Below are 24,230 nucleotides of genomic sequence, written 5' to 3'. Positions count from 1 at the left end.
AGACAACAGGGCGGCTGTTCATCAGAGCCGCTCCGTCACTCAGATACTGGATTCTTCTGGAAGACCAGCTGATGCTGACGGGTCCTGAATATGGATGAGAGGAGGGGAAATGAAGGCAAACATGTGTTGTGACATAAAATCTCACTGTGCTCTGGAATTCAGTCATTCATACAACCGAACAATGAGTGTGTTTCAGGACAGAGCTTTGCATTTTACACATGCCACAGGATGTGTTTTATGTCACAATGAACGCTGTATTTACTCGATTTTGGGGTTTTTGGGTTTGTTTTTTTTAACCGCCGGACAGAGCCAGGCTAGCTGTTTCCTCCTGTTTAAGTCTTTATGCTAAGCTAAGCTAACCAGCTGCTGGCTGACGTCTTAAGGAAATAGTGGCAACAAAAGCCGACTGCTGCGTCGCCTCATGTCGCCTCTGTCATGGCCAAAAATGTGCACATGAACGTACTGCAAAGACTACAAAGGACACCTCGCAGCCCCGTGCCAGAGGGACACCTGAAGTGGGGTCTGGGGGCTCTTCTCTGGGAGATTTTAAATGTCAGACACTTCATTTCTTATATTCTGATGAGTTTTTATGCATAAATTTGTGTTTTTTTATGCATAAAAGTAAAGGCCTTGGCTACTTAATGTGAAAAGGAAATAAAGAGTACATGAAAGTTAATAGTGGCATCAGTTAGATAAAAATATCGAATTGTAGACAGTCAAAATACTATGTGGTGTAAATACACAAGACAGGGTAGGCAAAATGTACGAATCCTGAAATTTAACCTTTGATGACCTATTTTAAGACACTTTCCATGGCCTGCATTTTAAGACAATACTGTGACTTCACTGTCTTCTCTAAAATATTACTTTATCATAAACTTACTTGGGCTAACCTAAATAATCACTGAGCCTATGTGTGATGAATGTAATTATCATAATTTTAATTTAGCTTACATTTAAGCCATTATTTCCCTTCTTATGCAGAAAGCAGCAGTACGTGATAAACAGGCTGAAATATCATGAATTTTCATTCCATTTAGGCACCAAAAGTAGGTGGTTTAGTTTCACAAAAGTTCATGTTTGGGTTTAAATAAGTTCTATTGTTACATTATATAATGGGATGTCACTTTAGTATGTCACGTAAGGTCATGTACGTTGACTAGGTCAGTTAAAATAAGTGAATGTTGACTCTTGGTTTCACATGGGACGTGAACAGCGGCCTTCGAGGTGAAAGTCCTGTGTTTGTTTGACCCGTCATCAACCCGCATCGACCACATTTGTATGCCGACTGCGTCGCTTTTTATACCTCAACTAATTAAAAAATTAAAATAACTATTATTATCAATATACTGCCTCAAATCTGTGGTTATAATGGCCATTTAATGGGCTAATAACAGTCAAAATGAGTTGTTACCCAACTGACTTAGTTTTCTGTAGACTATGAAGCATCTCCAAGTATTTTTTTACCATACCAGACTCTGTTTTGGGGAGATGAAATATTTGACAGCTCTTTTAGAAACTGAGCTGTGGAGAAATTAGAATAATCTTCTCTGCAGTGTTGATGCGGAGCTCAGTGTGCAGGCGTTGCGTGTCTCTCAGATCTTTGTTTTGTTTTTTTGTGAAGCAGCAGCAGAGACGCGACTGGAAGACGAAAATGTTTCTGACAGCAGACCTGGAAACAGAAGAGTATCCTGCTGCCTGGAGGACACACAGCCGAGTGTGAGGACACAAACACAGTCGGTACGAACGTACAGAGTCACACAGCAGCCCACATGAACGCAGCACCGTATTATATTTCCATGTTTTTGGTATTTAAGCTCGTGCTGTTATGCAGAGCCTCTTCAGTGTTACATAAGTTTGGTTCTTAGGTATGACCTGCATTTAAAAACAGACAGAAAGCAGCATAAATATCTGCTGTGTTGTTTTTTAAAGGGTTTTGAAAAGACTCAACGCACAACAACACAGGAAGTCACCGCTTTATTTCTCATTATTTTAATGAGGCAGCTGAGCGAGGTCGGTGTCAGCTCGTCTCAAGACGATGAGGCGATTTGTAGCCAAGAATTTCAGGATGTTGCATATTTTGACACTCTGTTCAGTGCATTGTTAGTATTAATGCAGAGACGCTCAACTTGTTTGCTTGGGGGCCACTTTTGCAAAAGAACACGAGGTCAGGGGCCAGTCGCAGCAGCTCCATACATATTTCTAGTATTTCAGGACATTTCGTGAGATTTTAAGAATTTTCTAGGATATTAAGAGATTTCTAAGTATTTGGTATTAGGGTTTTAGGACATTTCTTAGATTTTATGACGTTAGGATTTCAGGACATTTCAAGGATTTAAGGACATTTTGAGGATTTTAGGACATTTTGAGGATATTAGGTTGTTTCTAGGATTTAAGGATATTTCCAAGATAATAGGACGTTGCTAGGATTTCAGGACATTTCTCGGATCTAAGGATGTTTCCGGGATTTTGGACATTTCTCAGATTTAAGGACATTTCAAGGATATTAGGAAGTCTCTCGGGTTTTATGACATTTACAGTATTTTAGGACATTTCGTGGATTTAAGGACATTCGGGGCTTTGCTAGGACCTCTGTCAGAGGGTGCAGGGATCCTCCACTGACGCTGTTTTGGATAAACATGCACATGTGCTCTGGCACATACGAAAAGTACAAAAACAATTCACTTTATTGTTACTGAGAATTAGAAAATGGTTGGGGGGCAGATCTGGCTCCCCAGTGGCAGGCTGTAAGTCGAGTATCTCTGTATTAATGTGTTTAGTATCTTTAGCTCAGTCAAAACTTCAAATCAGCCTCAAGTGTGGAGGGACGGAGCTCTGCCTCCCTCTGCAGGACGACATCCTGCAGCGCAGCTCAGACTCTTTCTGCCGCTGCAGAACTGAACTCTCATCTAAAGTTTTCTGCTGTATTTAAAGACATTTAATCCTCTGAGAGGATAAAAGTCTTCAGATTAGTTAGTAAAATATTCTCAAATGTAATTTAAGAAGTAATAAATACTTTCTCTGGCCTGTTGTCAGTAGAAATGATAGTAAAATGTTTCTTTAGGACAGTCGTCACAGAGGGTTGTGTAACAGGAGCTCCCTCAGATGCAGCATCACTACTGCAGCAGCTGGGAAGCTCATATTCTCATCATTTAAACTCAGTATTTTAGAAAAAAAATCATAAAAAAGGCAATTAGCAACTTGGTAAGAAATGTTCCACAAATTGCAATGAAAAAAATAGATTTAGAATAAAAAAGAAAACTATAGGGAAAAAAGGAAAAATATATTTATTGCATATTATCATAATTTATTATGTTAAAGAATTATTGTAATTTTGAAGCACGTTTCCCAGGCCATTTCTATTTATTTGTTTATTATGGTTTGATTTCTTAAAAAAAAACAAAATGAGAGAAAAAAGGCCCAAGAAATTTTATCTAAAATTTAGTTTTAAAGAAGAGGTGAGGATTATTAGAAAATAATCCAAAGTCTAAATTGTATGAAAAAGGGAAAAATAATAATAAAATACATGATATTTTTTAGGTCAATTTCTTGCTTTTTTTTTAAAAAAAAAAGAAAAAAAAAAATCTCTGTTTGTTTTCTTGGAACTTTTCTACTTTTTTTGTTGCTATTTTTGGGTCATGTTTTGTTAAGCAGCCTCTTGCCTCCCTCCCGTGTTTTAGAAGGAAATCACAACAATTTGATTTCAAAGGGTTAATTCACAAAAACTGAGCACCAACGTAATGCTTGTTTGTGTCTTTTTTTGTCTGGTTTGAGAAACCAGAAGTTGTGTGTTGAGGAAGTGATGTAATGTTTGAGGGACATATAAATATTTCAGAGACACAAAGACAGATCATCATTAAGACATCATGAAGGCTTCATGTGTCTCCATGATTTTCGGTGAGTCCGACGTCGGTTTTTATCATTGAATGCTGACAGTAAACAGGAACTAGTTAATGTCGTTGTTGACTCCGTGAACAGTCTGAAGGAATAAAATCAAAAGTCGCTCGTCAGCATTTTGGTTGTTGGTTTCGTTGTGGTTGTTGCATCATTTGGTGTCATAATACCAAATCTAGTTTGTTGTTCTGAATCAAACAACAGTGATTCTCACACATCTGAATATTTTAGAGAAGATTTTCAGAAGAAAAAAAAATCACTTAAACGTGTTTTCTTCTTCTCTTGTTTGTCTGAGATGGAAACAGGAAGTCCCAAACTATTTTTCTTATTTCTTCCTTTTGGTTTTATTAGGTTTCATTTTCTCATTTTGATTTCTCCACAGTTTCGTAATATTATACAGTAATAACTGATACTGATGCTTTTTCTCCAACATTGAACTTTGACCTGCAGTAACTCTGCCAAACTCTGACCTTTATTAACCCTTTCTTCCTGTTGCAGGCCTGGCCGCGCTGCAGTTTGGACAGACTGATTCTGCAGGTGAGCTTATGATTCTCCAATAATTGATTTTATTTTATTTTACTTTAAATTTTTATTAAGCGGTTAAATTTCAGAAAAGTAATGAATGTTTGACATTTATTATTAGTACTGAAAAAATGAACTCAATGAAAGCAGGAATTAAAATATTAATATTTTAATTTAGCGTGCTGAGTAATGTGAGTGTTCCTGTTTGACACTGCATGAAAAATAATAAAGTACAAAAATCAATGTGATAATAAAAAAATCTACTTAGCGTGTAGTAGATTGAAAATAAATCAGTTTTTTGTGTCTTTTTGTGTTTTTTTTTTTTCATCTAAAAGCATAGAGGCATCATGATACAAACCTGACATTTTTAAAGGGTTAAAATTCTGAAAATGAATGAATTTTCGATAATTATGACTAGGACTGTTTTTTTTGAAGCAGGCCCTAAGGGTTAATTAACTCTGTCTGCGTGTTGCTCCGCTCGTTTTTTCCTGCAGGTCGTTCTGTGATCCTGGAGTTGCCCAAACTTCCTGTGATTAGAGGAAGTGATGTCACTCTTCAGTGTAAAAGCAGCGATGGCTCCAAACCAACGATGTTCTTCTTCAGGAACGGGAGCTTCATTGGACACAGATCCATGGGAGAGTTTACCATCAGTGACGTGCAGCAGACCGATGAAGGCCTCTATCACTGCTCCGCTGGTTTATTCTCATCGTCGGAGAAGACGTGGCTGAGAGTCACAGGTCAGTGTACATCATCGCAGATTTAACCTTATTACAGTTGTAGACTTCAAGATATGAAGATCTGATTTCACTGCAGTTTCAGTGTGCACAGGGAACACAGCCGCTTTTACAATGCTTACGTTTAAAGCTGCAAACATTTGGCTTGTTTGCATTTTACCCTGTGAAACCCGAAGACATCAGTTTTCTTGTGCGGCCTTTCACAAATATTTAAACCTTTGACCCCTGAACAAACTGGTGCCGTTTCAGTCAAGAACAGGGGGGAAAAAACGGCAACGAGCAACTCGGTGATAAATGTTTCTCAAATTAGCAGATTTACAAAATTATTTTTTAAAGCAAGAGGGAAAATGTATGGGGGGAAAAGCTTTTAAACTGAACTTATGTAACAGAATAATAATATTTTTAAGCATTTTTCCAAATTCATTTATGTGTTTATATATATATATATATGCCTAGGCTTCAAATGGTTAATTAAAATGTGAAAACAGATATTCACTGAGTTTAACCCTCTGAGAACTGAGCAAGAAGTGACTCAAAAGTTCCCCAAAAATAAGAAGAAAAAAAGGAAAAACAAAAAAATAGTAAATGACCCAAAAAGTGCTAAAATTAAATTTTAAAAAAATATTAATAAATTAAAAATAAAAAAAAGTTAAAATATATAATTACAATTTCTATAAATTTTCCCTTTTTTGAAATTATTTTTATTATTTTATTATTATATCTTTTCCCCTTTTTTAAAATGAATTTTCAGGTCATTTTCTTGTTACCTTTTACTAATTTTTCACAATTTGTCGGCAAGTTGCTCTTTGCCCTTTTCCCAAGTTTTTGCAAAAAAAAAAAAAAATTAAAGGATTCATAATCATACTGCCCAATGCTGTTTGTTTGGGGGGGTTTTTTATACCTGATTTTACTGAATAGTGTATATTTAAATTCACCTTCATCCTCATTAAAATAATAGAGGTAATTAAAGCATTTTTTTAATTATATTTTGAAAAAATCTATAAATGAGAAGAAAAAAAATAGTGACTTTGGCTGCATTGAAGGAAATGCTCACAATTTTTCGTGTCTTTTAAACACAATGTTCAGGTGTTCATATGGACGTTGAGATTGAAACAGGATTTGTCCGCTGTAATAATTTAATAATTCCTGTTAATATCACTCATTATTTAAATGTGCACTGTCAGTGATAATAGAGGTTTACATGAGCGTTCCCTGTCTGTGTTTCCTGGCTGAGCTGGAGTGGAGAAAAAGTAACCCAAATAGTGATGTTTGTACCAACAAACAAACAAATAAACAAACAAACAAACACTGAAAGCTGCTGTTTCCTCCTCAGATCCTCCTCCTCCTCTGTCTGTGCTCCGGCTGCTCTGCCATCTAGTGGTCGTCTGTCCGTACATCATCTCCACCATCCTGATGGCGTGTGTCTACTGTGGCAAGAAGAGAGGTAACACACACACACACACACACACACACACACACACACACACACACACACACGTCCTCTGCTGGGTAACAAGAGATCAGCTGAAGACAAAATCCAACAAACCTCACAGCCAGTAAAAGAGGAGTTGACATAATCTGATTATGCTAAAATCCAAATAAACATTTGAGTCAGTCACTTAGTTATTTAGTTAGTTAGTGGTAGTTTATTTTTAGTCTTTGATAACAATTTACCCGGAGGGATGCACAGAAAAAAAGAATAAATAACAATAGTGTATTAAATTAAAAGGCAGAACAAAAACCCCCAAAAATGTATAGACTGAAACGGTGTGGTACGAAGCTTTTCACTTATTATAACTGCCCTTTTTGTAGCTCATTTCCTTCGAAATCCAACTTATGCAAAAGAAAAAAACAGAAATTGCAACAAAAAGACAAAAGAAAACAAACAAAAACAGAAAAAAAGTCATACAAATAACCTATAGCCAAGTTTCATTTTTCTTTGCTACCATATTATTATTGTATTTTAATTTTTAATCTGTAAAGTGAAGAAACGGATTTAATTCCTCGTCACAACCATTAAAAGTTAAAAATGTAGCTTTTCAATTTAAAAAATCTTTCACTGTTTTTGGCCATCATCTTTTATCTCTGTCATGTTTCTGGAAGAAAATGTCAAAAAACAACATTTTATTTCTATTGGACTGACTACAGCCACATAAACAGTTTAACTCTTTAACTGCTGCTGTGCTTCGTAACTCCGCTCACAGGAAACAAAGCGTCCGTCTCCATGGAGATGGACCCTCGAGCTAACGGTGGACAAAGGCTGTCCGCAGAGCGCAACAACGTCACCGAGCGTGATTTCTGAACAGGACATTTCTCAGATTTCAGGACATTTCTCAGATTTCAGGACATTTCTCCGATTTCAGGACATTTCTTGGATTTTTGGATGTTTCTGTGACTTGAAGTTGTTATTAAGATTTCAAGACATTTCTACGTTAATGTGACTGTCATAACTAAACACTCGATGTGAAGTCAGATAACTAAAATTATAAGGATTCATCCTCTGTGGATGATGAATATCTGAAGTGTTGAAAGCTCAGAAGAAAGTTGGTAAGAGGTCCTTGAGTCGAGATCATTTTGTCAGAAAGCTTTATCATGTTTAATAAAATGCAAATGTGTTTTTTATGTTAAATTGTTAAACCTTGTGTTCAGGCATTCATATTTATAACAATAATAATAATGATAATAATTAGAATAATAATGATGCATTTTAAAGATAATTTTGGTATATTCCAAAAGAAAATCATGTGAATGAGAGATTTGGATAAACTAATTAAAAACAACTTTATTGCAAACACAGGAACAAACAGTCAGAAATAATGATAATATATAAAATAAGAAAATAACAGTGGAATCGTCCTTTAACTGTGACCACACGCGAGTCACAGGTGTCGTCTTTGTGTTATTAATTTACATCCACATCACGACGTACTTCAAACAGAGCAGCGTGGTCACCAGCAGGAGGGGGCGGGGCCTGTCAGCACCTCCACTCCCCGTTGTGACGAAGGCCTGGTTAATGACGTTGAACGTCAGGACCGATCGACACGCCGTCTCGCTGTAGCACATGCAGTCAAAGTTGCGGTCGAACCAGTTGATGTCATCCTGCGACAGACCGCCGCTCACAATCAGCGGGCCGCCACGTTGTGGCTTGATGCGGTAACGGCGCGGGTCAAGATGGAGGAAGACGTCGTCGTCCCACTGCTTCCTCACGCAGCGACCTTGGCCTTGGCAGAGCGCCTCGCTGCAGAGACGCGTTGCTGTGGTGACGTTCACGATGTACGGGTTCATGACGTGCTCCAGGTGGCGTCGAGCGTCGAAGCAGGAGTCCTGAAGGATTGTGGGATATTTAGTCGTTAGTGGTTTTTAACCCTTTGAAACCTGAAACGAACACTTTCCTCGTGCTGCTTTGAGACGCCTCTTATAAGTCCTCAGCAAATAAGTGCGATTTCTTTCCAAAACATGGGAAAAAAGACGACGTGCACTTTGGGGTTAAATGTTTCAAAAATTGTAAGAAATTTGTATATTTTAAAAAAATATTTTAAAAAAGCTAGGTAAAAATGTTTGGGAAAAAAGGAAAAGAAAAAGAAAAAATAAATCGATAATTATCATAATTACATATTTGAAAGCATGTTATACAATTATTAGAATTCTTAAATCATTATCAGGTTGTTGATTTTTTAAAGTTTTAGGATAATTATTAGAATCATTATTTTTATTTATTCATCACAAATTTCAGGTAATTTTCTTTTTTCTTTTTCTTTTTTCAGTTTATTAATTTCTTGAAATTTTTGGGTAATTTCCTCTTTATTTGCTCATTGCAGATTTTAGACAGAAATCAAGCTAAATTACCCAGGTTTCAAAGGGTTAAATTAAGTCATAAAATGAAGAGAAAACCTCCGGAGTGATGTCACTTTTTACCTCTGTGTCGGTGACGTTCATGTCTCCCCAGGAAACGACACCGGCGGCGCCGAGAGCAGCAGCTTCTCCGATGGTGTTCACCAAATCGAACTACAAAAAATAAAAAATTAGTCAGCCAATCGTACCCTTTTTCCATCAGATTAGCTCTGGCGCTCTGGTTCTTGAACTGGTTCTGTTCTAGACTCTTGAAGCTTGGTATTATCTAACAAACCAGTTTTGATCAGAGCTGTTGTAATCGAGGACGTGTCATAAACGGAGGGCGTTACACAACGGAAGTGAAAAGCGGTAACAAGGTTATTTTTCCTTGTGTTGGACAACGATTTGTGGACTCTAAAAAGCAAATTTTTTTTCTCTTATCTTGTAACGAGCGTTATTGACCACTCGTAAAATTAACAGAAAAGCAAAAATAAGAAAACATTGGCGAGTCCCCAAAATCAGCGGATACTAACAAAATAAGAGCCAATCCAGGATATGAGCGAAAACGAGAGAAAATGTGTTTGTTTTTCTTCTTGCATGAAGCCTGATGTTACTAAAAGAGACAAAAAGGTCTTTTTGAGCGATCTCGGCGTGTCTGACCTCTGACATGTACTCGTCCACGCTGTCCTTGTACACGGGGCGGATGTAGGCGTAGACGGGGATGGAGTAGGAGCTGTTGGGGAGCGTCGACACCCTCATGGCCTCCTGGATGCGATGGCGAACAAACTGCCGGGCCTGCTGGGAGTCTCTGAGCACCACCTCCAGGTAGATGGACGGAAAGAGCGCCGTGGAATCTTTCCAGAGCCACATCAGCTCGTCGTTCCTGTCCTTCTCGATGGCGGGACACTCTCCGGTGAAGCCCGCCATGTCCTGGTTGTAGTCGTAGTTGTAGCAGTCGGGGTAGAGGTAGTAACCCCACAGTCTGTTGGGCCGCAGCCGTTTGCCGATGCGGATGGATCGGAGAAAGTACCTCTTGGCTGCGCGTTCGAACACGATCTTGGCCCGATCTTCGGCCTCGTCGTCAGACAGCGCCGGGTTCTTCTTCTTTACCGTTTCGATGGAAATCTCTCGGTAGATGTCTTTGCTGCCCCAGTTTCTGACCCACTGCGGCCTCCACTCCTCAAAGTCGAGCACGGCGAGCCCCGGGCGGTCTGAAGGGATGTAGTACTCGATGTCATCCTCGGCCAGCTCGTGGTGCTCCTGCAGGTCTATCAGCTGCGGCAGGCCCTCGTCGTACATCTCGCCGGTGTCCTCGTCCACGTAGGGGAAGATCCCGAAGCGGTCGGTGTAGAATATGGAGATGCTCTGGTCGGTCGCCGACCTCAGCGTGCTGCTGACGAAGTGGAAGTAGGAGAGGTCGAGCGGCATGCCGAAGCGGATGTCGCACAGCTCGGTCGGGGCGTTCCACATGAACAGGAAGGGGTGGCCGGGGTGGATGGGAGGGTCCGTCCTCGGTAAGGCTCGGACGCAGCGCAGCGGAGACAACATGAAGATGAAGAAGAAGAAGAAATGCTGCTTGCTATCGAGGAGTTTGAGTTGGTTCATTTTGAAATCTGATCTGCGAGGAAACAAAAGAACAGGTCAGAAACATTAGGAGGTCAAAATGACTCAAATAAATCTAGTTTTGCTTAGAAGTGGGCAAACTTTTTCCGGATTTCAGTAGCTTGTGTCGCGTCCTCATCCCAAGTCATCACATATTGCCGCTTTTTCAGTAGACTTCCACGTCTACATGTTTCGCTCCAGGTATGAATCTGCGTCTGCTGTTGACGTTCCAGGATGCTGCTGATGTCAATGCGAGCACATGGTGGGACTGAACTGCACGTGGTAATTTATTTAAAAGATTTCAGCATGTCATTGACAGAGATTCTTCTAAAAATAAGTGATTTCAATTCAACACAGATAAGTAAATTAAAAAAAGTCTAAAATATTTCTTTACTTTTCCTGTAATTAGTGCCAAATTAAAAAATAAGCAAGAAAATAGCCACAACAAGTAATTAAATAAAAGTATTTTATGCATGACATTATATTTTTTATGTAACATAATTCTAAATTTAAAATAATGATAATTATAAATATAATGTTCTTGACATCTTTCCCCAATTATTTAATAATCTTTTATTCTTTTGTTAAAATTAAGTTAAAATTAATTGCTTTTGAAAGACAAACCAATGGTTTGTAAAAGGCATCTAAATACAGCACAAGAAAACTGCTGTCAGTCCAGGTTTCAAAGGGTTAAACCATGGATTAAATTGCATGTGTTTTTTTTACATAAATGTGGCTTATTGAAAATATATTAAATTTTAATTTAATTGAAGAGTTTAGATTTTAAAAATAAAGAATCTCAGTGGCTCCAAGTGCGTTTCCTGCAGAGGAGCTGACAGGAAGTTGGACTCAGCTGCTTCCTGCAATAAAACTAATGTGAAAAGTCTGTTTAACTGAAGAGAGACTGACATGCTCTGTCTGTGTGTGTGTGTGTGTGTGTGTGTGTGTGTGTGTGTGTGTGTGTGTGTGTGTGTGTGTGTGTGTGTGTGTGTGTGTGTGTGTGTGTGTGTGTGTGTGTGTGTGTGTGTGTGTGTGTGTGTGTGTGTGTGTGTGTGTGAGAGAGCAGCACCTGGCAGAGTCTCTGGGAGAGAAGATGACTTCAGCAGCGCGATCCTGCTCAGGTAAACTGATTGATTTTTATCAAATCTTCATGATTTTGTAGCTTTGATTTCTACATTTTTGACTCAAAGTGTTTCATCAAGAGAAGAGCAGCCTCCTGCAGCAGCTGCAGTTTGACTGGAAGTTTGAGCATAAAATAAACACTAAACCTGATGTTATTATTTGTCTAAAATAAATACAAAGATTTTATTTGAATCTCAAATTATTCGATATTTTAATTAGACAACGACAAAAGTCAGATTTTAAGATGCTTGAGATATTGTCTGCTGCCATTGTTTTTTGGATTTTTGTTTTATAGATTTTTGTTTACAGACAAATAATAGTTCACATAACACAGATGACAACATGATGGGATAAATATAACCTCATAAAATAAATAAAAGGGGAAAAAAGCCCAATAATTAGACCAGTACTGAACAAAGTAAATAAAATGAAAAGGAGAAAAAAAATTAATAATTAGTAGGATCACTTCAATAATTAAAATAATTATGCTGATAATACTAGTGCATTTAAATTTTAAAAAGATTTAAATATATATGTATACGTATATAAATTCATTTAATGCAAATTTTCTCCCATTTCATGTTGTGTTGTGCCATTTTACAATTATTTGTAGCAATATTTTTTTTCCATAAAAAAAACTTTATATTCTTTAAGGAAACTTAAATTAAATTTTTTTCTTTGAATTTTTAAAAATAAATATTTGCTGTAACAGAAACTACGAGGATGTTCACTGTGGCAGAATCTTTTTTTCTGGAGACTTTAGTTGATGTTATTATTTAGGTTTTAGTGGGTTAAATCCAGCTACTGCAGCTGCACAAAGTGCTCAGTTTCCTGTAAAACTAACACTATTTAAATGATTTAATGACTTTATTATTTGACGTCTTAAGTTATGTGTTTGACTTGTCTGGAAACATTTTGCTTTAGTTAAAAACAGTAGCCTTTAAACACTCAGTTACCCACATATTTCTTTTTTTTTCTTATTTTTTTGGCCCAGTAGGTTGGTAGAGGAAAATTCAGGTCACGTTAAGTTTGAAAGTTTTCCATAATTCAGTGATTCCACATGTCTTGACTTTGGGGAAGATTTATGTGTTTTTAATATCCCGCAGACAAACGGCTGACTCAGACATTGTTGAGGGATGAAGCTTCAGCGGCTTCAGTTGTTTTTTCTGTTGATCTCAGTTCACAGAAGCAACGAACCAAACTGAAAAAATGTTGAAATGTCAACAACCTTTTCTCCTCCTCACTGACTGAGACTGTGGATCCCAAAAATATTCATTAATGCAGCTTTCAAACTGCTTTCATTCCCCAAAACAGCAATGATTTCAGTTACAGAGAAATGTGAAACTGGAAAACTTGTTTAACCCTTAGAGACGGTTTGGTGCATTTTACTTTTCATTCTTCATTTGATAATTTTGGCTGTGTTCATGCATATGACATAAATCTCTCTAAAGATTGTTTATTTTTGTTTAATCTTCGAATTTCGAGCTCAGCTCCTACAATAAGTCTAAAATACACTGTGGAAACTAAATAGTTTCAGACAGTTAAATGCAAAAAATGCTCCATTGAAACCCATTCAAACTGTAATTGTTGATCTCACAGCCATCAAAGCAGAAAAACATGCACTGTATTATTTCTGGGTGTCATTCTGGATTTTTGCCTTGTAATTTGTCATTTTTAATACTTTCCACTTGATGCCATTTTTTAACCATATCATATAGTATTATAGTATTATATAGTATAACCATATTGTGTAGTATTATATACTTTATATACGTAGGTGCACTGTCACAATCAGTGTGGCTACTAGGCTGGCAGGCTGTGATCATAAAAAAAGACAACTTTGCATGTAGTATACTGAAAATTATTCATATTTTTTTTGTGTGTTTTTTCATCTAAAAAAATAATGGCATCATGACAAAAACCTGTCATTTAAAAGGTTAAAATTCAGAATTATTTTAAATATTTGATATTTATGATTGAAAGCAGAAAATCATAATGTATAATATTTTTTAAAGCCCTATTTTAAAAACAACGTTTTATGTGCAGAGCTGTAGGAGGGTGAATATTTGACTCTTAAATCTAAAATGTAGTTGCGTCAGGTTTAATTGATTTAAATACTTGTGAAAAGCGTCTGAATGCAGCACGAATAAACTGATGTCATTCCAGGTTTCAAAGCGCGCGAACGCGGCTTTACAGCCTCGTTGCCGTGGCAACATCACCATAATGTAATTCCTTATAGCCTAATGTTAGCTTTTTAATTCTGACGATTGCATTTAGGCCTAAAAAATAGGCATGAAAGTGGAGTTCATTTGTGAAGATTATCCTGCTGAACAAAACATGTAAATATCACAAACATTTGTTTGCTGCATAATTTATTTTCTGCAATAATTTAAAATCCAATGGAAAAATCCCAAAGAATGTCAAGGGAAACATTTCTGTTTCTGTGTCGTCCTACAGAAAAACGTCATCTCTGAGGCACTCTATGCAGATAAAACAGATTTTAATATTTATGTCTATGTCATATGCCCATTTCCTCATCATCCAGCTGATGATACTGACAAATCTTTAGTGCGTTTTTGGCTTTTTTCTGATATTATCAACAGTCATGAAGGCTCAGCTGAAAAACAAAAACACTGAGCTGAAACGAGACACCTTACAGATGCTACAGATACATTTACGTCTAAATATAGTCCGCTGTCTTCACACTATCGCGGTCTTAAATCTTTGGTCTCCTACAAAACCGTCTCAAATCTGCCCTTTGGAGCATTTTTACCCTCCGATCGTTCAGCGGTCTTCGCAGATTGATCGGTTACATTGTGATTCACCTGCTCTGCCACATGGACCGATAAATCACCGTTAAAACCATTGATTGATAGTTTTACACACTTTGTTGGCCTCCGTATCTTTACGAGGTCACCGGATCAGATGTATAACTACAGTATCTTTGTCTCAGTGCTGCTTACAAACTGACAGTTTTATGACTTCCGTAAAAAGTTCAAATCCTGTTAATTTAAACAGTGTAACAGCCGCCGGTGAACTCGACCCCAATAATGTTTGAGGTTTTTAAAAAACACCAATAAACCTCTGAACCCTAATGAGACGATTAAATAAGACGTCATTAACTGAGCACCAACCTGCTCTGGAAGTCCAACTTCCTGCCGTCCGTAGAGCGTCCTCGCTGAGCCGTGAAATTATTACCTGTTGCTCATAAACACTCAACCTCGCTCTCCTCTGGGAGTCTAAATAGCTCCTCTTTAAATAAGCTGCTGCCTGAGCTTCAATTACAGGCAGAAACACTTGTGGAAACTTGTCGGCGCAGAATGATTTGCAGGCCCGAGGCGCTCTGCTTTTTATTAGGACGTCCTGATGAGCTCCCCTCCTTCGCTCGGTGCCTGGAGGAAGATATCTGAGGAAGCTGCAGGATGAGGACAGTGTGTGGACAAACATACGAGGACTCTGTCAGGACACGCAGAGAATGTAGAAAGTTTTATACTTTGGTCAGCTGTGGTTGGAAATGTACCCAGTCGAAGGAAATCTACCAGGTTTCATCATCAGAGCGATGAATCACATCAAAAAGATGCTCGGCGGATTGCATCACACGTCTTCATAAACTTCTGTTCAAAGTCAAAATTAAAGTCAGCATATTTCAGCTTCAGAATCACAAACTGAAGCCTGGATCAACATCAGTTTTCTTGTGCTGCGTTCAGACGCCTTTCACAAGCTGTTTGACCCTTAAAACCTGAGCCAAGTGTTTGATTTCTTTCAAAAACATGTCAAGAAATGTCCAAAAAATTGCAAGAAATTAGAATAAACGTGATAAGATACTTAGCTTTAAAAGGGGGTAGATTTATTAAAAAATTATCAAAAAATAGGGAGAAGTCTAGAAGACTATATTGATAATGAAATTATCTTACAGGGAAAAAAATGAAATAAAACATTTTTCTATGATTTTCTGACATTTTCTTTCTTTCTTCTTTTTTTTACTTTTTAAAAAATAATTTTGTTTTTGCTAATTTTTGGTTCATGTTTTTTTAGGTAGCTTGTTGTCCATGTTTTTGAAAAAAATCAACCAGCTGGTGCAACGTCTTTCAAAAACAAGAGGAAACAGGTGATGAGCAACGTGGTTACAAATGTTTCATAAATTTCAACAAATTAGTAGATCTCAAAAACTACTTTAAAAAAGGCATGGAAAAATGTCTTAAGGAAAAAGCTAAAGGAGAACACATCATTATTAGAATTACTTTATTACTAAAACTTTTTTCCTTTAAAATAAACATGACATTTAGGTAATTGTTTGTGCTTTTTACATTTTTTGATAATTTTGGTTCATTTCTTTTGTTGCTCACTGCTTTCTTCACGTTTTTGAAAGAAAATGAGTTTGTTGAGGTTTCAAAGGGTTAAATGTGAAGCAAAAAAAAAACCCACAATCAAAATCAAAAACAGTGTAATTTTTTGAATGTCGGAGTATTTCCTAAAATCGGACATTACGAGCCTGAAGCTGTTGTCTTCCCTCAGCAGCGTCAATTTATCTCCAGTGTTGAGTTTGAGGTGTGTGGGACACTTAAGTTCAAATGTGTTGAACTTTGACCCCGAGGTGCAATGAATTTTGGCCCCATTTGCACCTGGAGTCGACAAGCTTCTGTTTCTGGAAAAAAGCATTTTGTATTAAACCTGGCGTTAAAATGCGTTCTCGTTATCTCAGTTATGCACACACCAAAATCAAGCTTGCAAAAATATCATAATTTATTATTTCTACTGCAGTCATAAGTATCAAATATTCATTAATTTTCAAAATTTTAACCCTATAAATGCCATGTTGTTGTCATGATGCCACTATGATTTTAGATTAAAAATTGTTCATACTTCATGCTATACAGATTTGTTTATTTATTTATTTTTGTTTCTATCACGTCACTTTTTCTAAATCCAGAGGACTGTCCCGAGTGATTGAAGCAATATAATTTCTCGACTTAATCAGTTTGTCATTAAAAACAACAAAACTGTGGGGAAAAAAAGTAGGATCAAATTAAAAGATTTATTAATCCTTAGAAACCTGGATTGACATCAGGTTTTTTTGCTGCGTTCAGATGCATTTCACACGCATTTAAATCTTTGAGCCCTGAGCGATTCGGTGTGATTTATTTTGAAAACATGGAAAAAAGGTAAGAAACTTGTCAAAAAATGTCCTGTAAATTGCAAGAAATTAGTAAATCAGTAGGAAAAAAGCTAGGGGAAAATTTCCATTTAATTGTATTTATAATTATCGTAATTATGAATTCACAATTTAAAATTTAAAAAATTTACTTATTCTTTTGCTTTTTTCAGTTTTTTCCTTTTTTAACTTTTCTTTTATTTCTGCTAATTTTTGGGTAATTTTCTTGTACTTTTAAAACTAAATTTGTGCTTTTTTAAGGGGTCATTTCTTCTGAAGTTGCTTGTTGACTTCCTTCCATGTTTTTGAAAAAATCGGGCCATTTTGCTCAGTTTCTGAGGATAAAGGTCCCTTTTGCTTTTAAATTAAAAAAAAATAGTTTTGTGCCGAATGTTGATATTTGCAAAATGTGTAGTTTTTCCACATCAGAAATATTATAAAATAAACACAGATGCTTATGTGATGCAGATGACAACATCTTTCATGGCATTAAAGGCAGTGATGCAATCTGTGGATCAGCGAAAAGTTAAACCCAGATGAGTTTGATTTTGGTCGGTTGAGACAGTTTGGGCGAACAGCTCCGCCCCGCGTAGCACTGGCAGGTGAAGTTTTCGGCCCAGGCCTTCAGGTCGGCGGCGGAGGGAACACCGATGGCCACGTACTTCCTGTCGGCCCGCAGGATGCTGAAGTAGGCGGGGTTCAGGTGCAGGTAGTGGGCGGAGTTGTAGTTCTTCCTGACGCAGCGGCCCTTCTGTTGGCACAAAACCTCGCTGCAGAGCATGGCGGCCGCCGTCACGTTGGCGATGTACGGGTCGAATGTGGACGTCAGGTACTCGGACAAAGACTGACAGGCCGCCTAAAGGGAGGGGGCGGGGTTTATAGGTGAGACTCAGGTGTTTTATAAGATCAAAGGAAGAAGGAAACAAAGTATTTTACTACCGATCAATTTTAATTTTCTGATACTTTATACTTCAGCTTCACATTTCAGATTTAAATACTGTGCTTTTTACTGCTTTACATCTGTTTAATGGCTTTAGTTACTTTTTTCAGATTCAGATTAATAAAAAAAATAAATAAACAAGAAAATATGACATTATTAAACAGACCCAATATTAAAAAAAAAAGTTGGGACAATAAAAACAGAATGCATGAAACTAAAAACTCTTTTTAACCTATATCTAATTAGTCATTAACAAGATATTTAATATTCAAACTAGAATTAGCAACAATTAATTTTTAAAATCACAGAATATCTCTAGTTATTTGCGATTAATTGCTTTTTTAAAATCATGTTTTCAATTAAATTATTTTGCATTTCAAAGTAGTTTTAAAGTCCATATTGACAAGGTGAAGCAACTATTACCAGATTGTCTTAATTAGGAATCAAATAGCAGCAGAAAACTGCTCTCTTACATTTCTGATTAGGACAGAAAGAAATTATGGGCTTTTGTTTTGTTTGTTTTTTTTAAAGAGAATTTATCTGCAGAAAAAAGTAATCAATTTTGTCACATATTTAAATGGCACATTTATATTAAAATTAAGTGTTAATTGTTGAATTATGTCAACTGTGTTTCTAAATTTAAATTGAAGCCTATAGCATAAATTCAGTTATATTAACGAACAAAAACAGCTTACATCAACACCAAATAACAATAAATTAAGATAACACACATAAAGAGCAGAAAAGTAAAATGAGTTATTTCACATCTGTCAGTGGAGATAAAAACCTGCAGCGTCACGGCTGCCACTTCCTCCTGAAACAGGAAACCAAGGCAGAATAATTATTTGCTGATTAAAGCCTCGTCCTCTATCTTCCCTTTTTCAGACCTGCAAAGACTACCACCCATACAGTGTACGAGTACGAGTTTACGGCCTGCGGGCCAAATCTGGACCCTGAAAAGGTGCTGGGTGGCCCCACAACTATCTTCCTATTCACTATAAAAATCCAACTGGCACCTTATATATACAAAAAGCATTCAAAAAGAGCTTGTTTATCCAAAAAAGTGGGAGGATCCCCTGCACCCCCTTTCAGAGATCCTTGCTAAGCCCCTAATGTCCTAACATTTAAAAAAAAAAAAACTTTCCAAAATCCAACGAAAAACTTAAAATCCTAGAAACATCATAAAATCCAAGAAATGTAGTAAATCTGAGAAACTTGCTAAGAACTTAAAAAAAACCTTCCAAGAATCCTAGAAATGTTCTAAAATCAAAAAAATGTCCTAAAATCAAAGAAGGTCCGAAAATCATGGAAAGGTCCCAAATCCTGAAAACGTGTGTAAAATCCTAAAATCCCAGAAATGTCCTACAATCTGAGGAATGTCCAAAAATCCTAGAAAGGCCATAAATCCGTCAGCAAGATTGTAATTCTCAGCTTTTTTCTCCTTAATCTCAGCAGGTTACACACAGTGTCATGATGCATGTTGACGAAGAAGAATGATTACAAATACTTTTTTTTTAAATTTGCATATATTGCCTGGAAGAAGACCAGTCCAACCAGTGTGTTTACCTTGTTGTTGTAGTCTTTGCTTCCTCCCCACATCACGACCCCTGAAGCTCCCAGAGCCGCAGACTCTCCCACAGTGCTCACCAGGTCCGTCTGCAGGAGGACGAGACACACAAAAGACCCGATCAGTACTGGCAGCTTTGCGTTTTTCCCCGTATTTCTGAGAGAAATCACCCCAGGATTAAAGGTTTAAATACCTGTGAAAAGCTTCTATTCAAAAATATCTTGGCAGCTATAGGAGAAGTTGGCTTCTCAAAAGTTTTCAGTTCCTGAGTAAAATGATTAATAGCACAGAAGTTTCACAGAAGTGGGGTTAGGTTAGTAAAGTACAGTAGGGTTTTAAGTATTCACCTTGCTCTGGAACTTCTCGGTCTGGTCTCGGTATAGTGGCCTGGAGTAGACGTAGATCGGCATTGTGTAAGGGCGTTTCGGCAGCGTGGCCACCCTCAAGGCCTCCTGGACTCGGTTGCGGACGAACAGCGAGGCTTTCGGGGAGTTTCTCAGGTTCAGGTGGAGATAGATGGAGGGGAAGAGGGCGGTGCTGCGCTCCCACAGCCACAGCATCTGGTCGTTTTGCTTCTTGGTCTTCGTGGAGCACTTCCCGGTGTAGTTGGGCTTCTCCCAGCCGTAGTTGTGGCAGTCGGGGAACAGGTAGAAACCCCAGCGGCGGCTCGGACGCTCGCCGATGCCGAGGCTGATGGTCTTCTCCATGAAGCGCCGCCCGGCTAGCTGAAACTGGCTTTTGGCCAGTTCGGAAATTTCCCTTGATGACAAAAATGGGGCCATCTGCAGGGCACGAGCGATGGACAGCTTCTTGTAAATACGTTTTGATCCCCAGTTCTGGTCCCACAGGGGGCGCCAGGACTCCCAGTCGATGACCGCCAGCCCCGGAGAGGAATCCTGGGAGATGTAGTGATCGATTTGACCCCGGGCCTTGGCCAGATGCTCCGTCAGGTTGCCGTTCTGGGGGACTCCGCCTCTATAGCGCTTGCGCTTGGCGCTATCGACTTTAGGGTAGAGGCCGAGGCGGTCCTCGTAGAAGATGGTTAGGAACTGACCGGGTGCTGCGGCGGGCGTGGTCACCGCCTGGAAGGCTGCGGTGTCCAGAGGGATGCGTAGTTGGCGACAGTGCTCGGTGGGGGCGTTCCATATGACCACAAAGGGGTGGTCGTGAATGAGCGGCGGCTCGGTGGGAGGCAGTGCTGGGATGGTGGTGATAGATCCGATGATACAGAGGGCGACAAAGGACAAGAAGGACGAGGCCTTCATGACGGCTCTGGACAGATAGAGGAAAGACAAATAAGCTTCAGTCTGACACTCTTTCCACTCTGCATCCCACAGAGCCCCTGAAATAACTTTGCGTGCACAAGTTGGTTTTGGGGAATCATTAGCTTCTAAGGATAGTTTTGAGGAGTCGTTAGTGTCGAAACAGTAAAATAGAGCCTGACCAATATTATCGGCCAATATGAGTCTTTTACTGATACATCAAAGTATATCGGCATCAGATATGTGGCGATAAGAAAACATTTTTACAGACCATATAATGCAGAAAACGATGCTTGGGTGGTTTAGAAATAGTCAGCAATTGACTAATACAGTACTGATGTGTATTTATCTATTTATTTTATTGTATTTGTTATTTATTTAAATGGTCAGCAAAGACCGAACAGTACTGATGTGTATTTATCTATTTATTTTATTGTATTTGTTATTTATTTAAATGGTCAGCAAAGACTGAACAGTACTGATGTGTATTTATCTATTTATTTTATTGTATTTGTTATGTATTTAAATGGTCAGCAAAGACTGAACAGTACTGACGTGTATTTAATTTTTATATTCTCTATTTGAATGGTCAGCAAAGACTAATGCTGAACACATACAGTATTGATATTTATTTTAATTTTATTTATTATTTATTTCTGTTTGTGTTCAGTGTTAAATAAGTAAATCGTTGTTTAAAAGTTACAAAATCAGTGTACAATCTGCATAGAAATGAGATTTTTTCATTCCAGCTCAAAAATTCACTATATCAGTTTCCATATCGGTAATCAGCAATTTTTTTATTATAAAATCGGTATCGGTGTCAGTCTCAAAAATCCCATACCGGTCGGGGTCTGGTGTGAAATACATGTTGCGTGAAGTGTCGTTATGTGATCGAGAAGTTGTAGTTATATCCACATCAAGGCTATGAAAAAACAGCATAGGAAAAAGGTGACGCCTGCACACATTTTTCCCGCCACACAAATTTATTCAAGACAACGTTTCGATCCTGCTTCAGGCCAAAATGATTGAAAAGATGAAACCAAACTTATATTCAAAATTCATCTTTATGAAGAAATACTTTATATTAAAACCAGTGACATTAAAAACTGTATTAATTAAAGGAGAACTGAAGTAAACTCAAATACATAAAAAAGACGCCTAAAAAAACAGATCAAATTCCAATGAAGGAAAAAAGTCAATCCCAGTCAGTCCCAATAAATGAATAAAAATCACCCAAAACACATCTGTGATATTAACAACCCTTTTATATAAATAAATACATATTCACTTGTACTTGTCAAGAAAACCATTCACAAAAAGAGCCCTCACAAAAAAACATTATCATTTAATGTAGAGAAAATGTTAATCATATGCTCTTGATTTAAACCCCTTAAATCAAAAATCTACTTAACCATTTAAAACATAAGCATATTGGTTTGACTGTTGTCTTAAACATGGATAGAAAGCAATGAGCAACTTAACTAAACATGACACAAAATTCAGCAGGAAAATAGTAAACAAACCAAAATTTCTTAAAAAAAAAAAACCTGAAATCTGAATGACCTGAAAATATGCAAAAGAGAAAAGAAAATGACACAAAAAAAATCCTAAAAAAGATGTATACATTTGTTTCTAAGACATCATTTTAAATATATGGTTAAAATATAGTTTTCTGGATATTTTCCCCTTAAATTTTTGAATTTTCCTTTTTTTTTCTTGTCACCTTACACCATTTGCTGGACTTTTTTTTGCCAAGTTGCTCATTACCTTTTTCCTTGTGCTTTTACAAGAAATTAAACTTTGCTTTGGTTTCAAGGGTTAAATAGTTTAAGACACTATGAAACTGATGTTGATCTAGATTTCAAGGGGTTTATAATGACAAAAGTTTCTGTAGCCAAGGATTTCTTGGATATAAACTAAACATAGATTTGACATTGTGCAGCATCTTATTTTTTGAAATAAGTTACCTACTGCAACAAAATTTGCAGAAACTCCAGAAACAAACTGTTGAGATAATTGAATCCACATATTATATATTTAATATTCTCCTTTATCGTCATAAATACAGTAATTGAAACACATATTTCAAATCATATTATTACAATTATTCACATTTTTTACAAAATGTCACCAGTTCCTACCTGCTGCTCTCTGCTGAGGGAGTGTCGACTGTTTCTAAATTTCTCCACGTCGCAGCTTTTTTACTGTTTCATGTGTCGGAGGAAACTGTTTCTTCACTCTGACTGATGGTTATCTGACCCATGTCCTGATGTCCTGACCTGGACGTATATTTTTTTAACTTGCAATTTTATCATGGTTGCATCTACATTTGACAAAGATAAATATTCATATACAGCACATATGAAACAGTCAAGGATCACAATTAAACAATTTTACAATAAAATAAGTCTTTATTGATCCCCAAAAGAGAAATTATGGCGTTGCAGCAGCTAGAAAAAAAGTTTGTTACATTACACTAGTTTTCAGCTACTTCAGTGGCACCATTGAATTCCTAAAATTCCACTTTTTGTTTTGATGTGACACTATGTAACGATGTAACGATGTAACACCTTTTTTGGAATATATGTATATTTATTTAATTTTCTAATTTTATCGTGGTCTCATTTATGTTTACATTTGACAAAGATAAATATTAACAACCAGAAATCGGTAAAGTATCACAGTTAAACTTTAACATTTTTAAAAAGATAAAATGGGTATCCATTATAGAGTGGTGAAGGAAAGACGAATTACATCGTGTTTGCACGTATTAAACGTCACAACTACAAACACTGTAAAAACACATTAAAACACGATCGAAAAACATTATAAACAGATAAATCTACAAGTTGGAGTGCGACTCTGTAAAGCTGTAAAGGCGGACAAGTGGGTTTAATGAGTTTTTGTGATGACGTCTAACGTCCCCGATAAACACTGTGGTCCCATTTAGCCGCTGGTTAGCAACTGCCTTTTTTAAGACGAGTAAAACCTTAAAAGGTCAGAATTTGGGTTTAAGCGGCCGTATTTTATGTTGCAGAACAAAACGTCTCAATGAGTTTAGCCTGTGTTAACCACAGCTCTTATTTCAGGCATTTTACCAAAAAAACATTCGAAAAACCCAGAGACTTTAAGACGAGGGAGCCAGAAGTGCTAACAGGCTAACGGACTTCCGCGTTTTAGGACTCAATACTTGTATCCCCGAGAGAAAAATTTGTGCCGTAGCTTGAAGATTGAAATAAGGACAGATAAAAATGAAAAAAATAAAAATAGAATTTCACTGAGAACATCACTCAGCTGAAACGCAGTCATCTTGCATTTCAAAAATATCGCTAAGTTTTGCGCAAATCTGTAATGGAAACCCTCCTAATGACTCAAGATCGCTGTGTTGCTCACTTTTGTTTTGGGGCCGCTGCAGTTTTTATGAACTGAATTTAGAAAATGTTTTAGAAGCAAAATCAAATAAATATTTAATTTGTCCAAGAAATATTTAAGTGAAGACTTCCTTTAACTGAATCACATTTGAAATGATCAAAATCATTATTGGATTATTTGAGCAGCTCCGTTTTTGGATCCATTTTAAAACACTTTGAGAACAAATTATGTG

General features: G+C 37.2%; 3 protein-coding genes across 4 annotated transcripts; 1 reads left to right on the top strand and 2 right to left on the bottom strand.

Annotated features, from left to right (window-relative positions):
- Positions 1-3,815: 3,815 nt before the first annotated feature.
- LOC121949697 (sialoadhesin-like) lies at positions 3,816-7,787 on the top strand. The gene is made up of 5 exons (XM_042495427.2): positions 3,816-3,897; positions 4,393-4,431; positions 4,911-5,153; positions 6,484-6,594; positions 7,355-7,787. Exons 1-5 carry the CDS (start codon positions 3,867-3,869, stop codon positions 7,450-7,452), a joined length of 522 nt encoding a protein of 173 aa, XP_042351361.2. The 5' UTR covers positions 3,816-3,866; the 3' UTR covers positions 7,453-7,787.
- A 125-nt stretch (positions 7,788-7,912) lies between these two features.
- On the bottom strand, positions 7,913-16,292 carry LOC121938119 (hyaluronidase-like). Of its 2 annotated transcripts, none has more exons than XM_088079651.1 (4): positions 14,840-16,292; positions 9,642-10,594; positions 9,066-9,155; positions 7,913-8,474 (listed from the first exon to the last, which is right to left on the bottom strand). In XM_088079651.1, exons 1-4 carry the CDS (start codon positions 15,150-15,152, stop codon positions 8,058-8,060), a joined length of 1,773 nt encoding a protein of 590 aa, XP_087935777.1. In that variant the 5' UTR covers positions 15,153-16,292; the 3' UTR covers positions 7,913-8,057. The 2 variants fall into 2 exon arrangements, with proteins under 2 accessions (XP_087935777.1, XP_087935778.1); XM_088079652.1 differs by having other exon boundaries at positions 9,642-10,599; positions 14,840-14,980.
- A 140-nt stretch (positions 16,293-16,432) lies between these two features.
- Positions 16,433-22,864, bottom strand: LOC121949696 (hyaluronidase-like). Its single transcript, XM_042495426.2, has 4 exons — positions 22,768-22,864; positions 19,712-20,636; positions 19,364-19,453; positions 16,433-17,713 (listed from the first exon to the last, which is right to left on the bottom strand). Exons 2-4 carry the CDS (start codon positions 20,627-20,629, stop codon positions 17,384-17,386), a joined length of 1,338 nt encoding a protein of 445 aa, XP_042351360.2. The 5' UTR covers positions 20,630-20,636; positions 22,768-22,864; the 3' UTR covers positions 16,433-17,383.
- Positions 22,865-24,230: the final 1,366 nt, after the last annotated feature.

Source organism: Plectropomus leopardus, chromosome 7 (assembly GCF_026936395.1).
Source record: "Plectropomus leopardus strain MGB_pleo_1.0 chromosome 7, ASM2693639v1, whole genome shotgun sequence".
Classification (NCBI taxonomy): domain Eukaryota; kingdom Metazoa; phylum Chordata; class Actinopteri; order Perciformes; family Serranidae; genus Plectropomus; species Plectropomus leopardus.
This window is presented reverse-complemented; position numbering and strand designations above follow the sequence as displayed.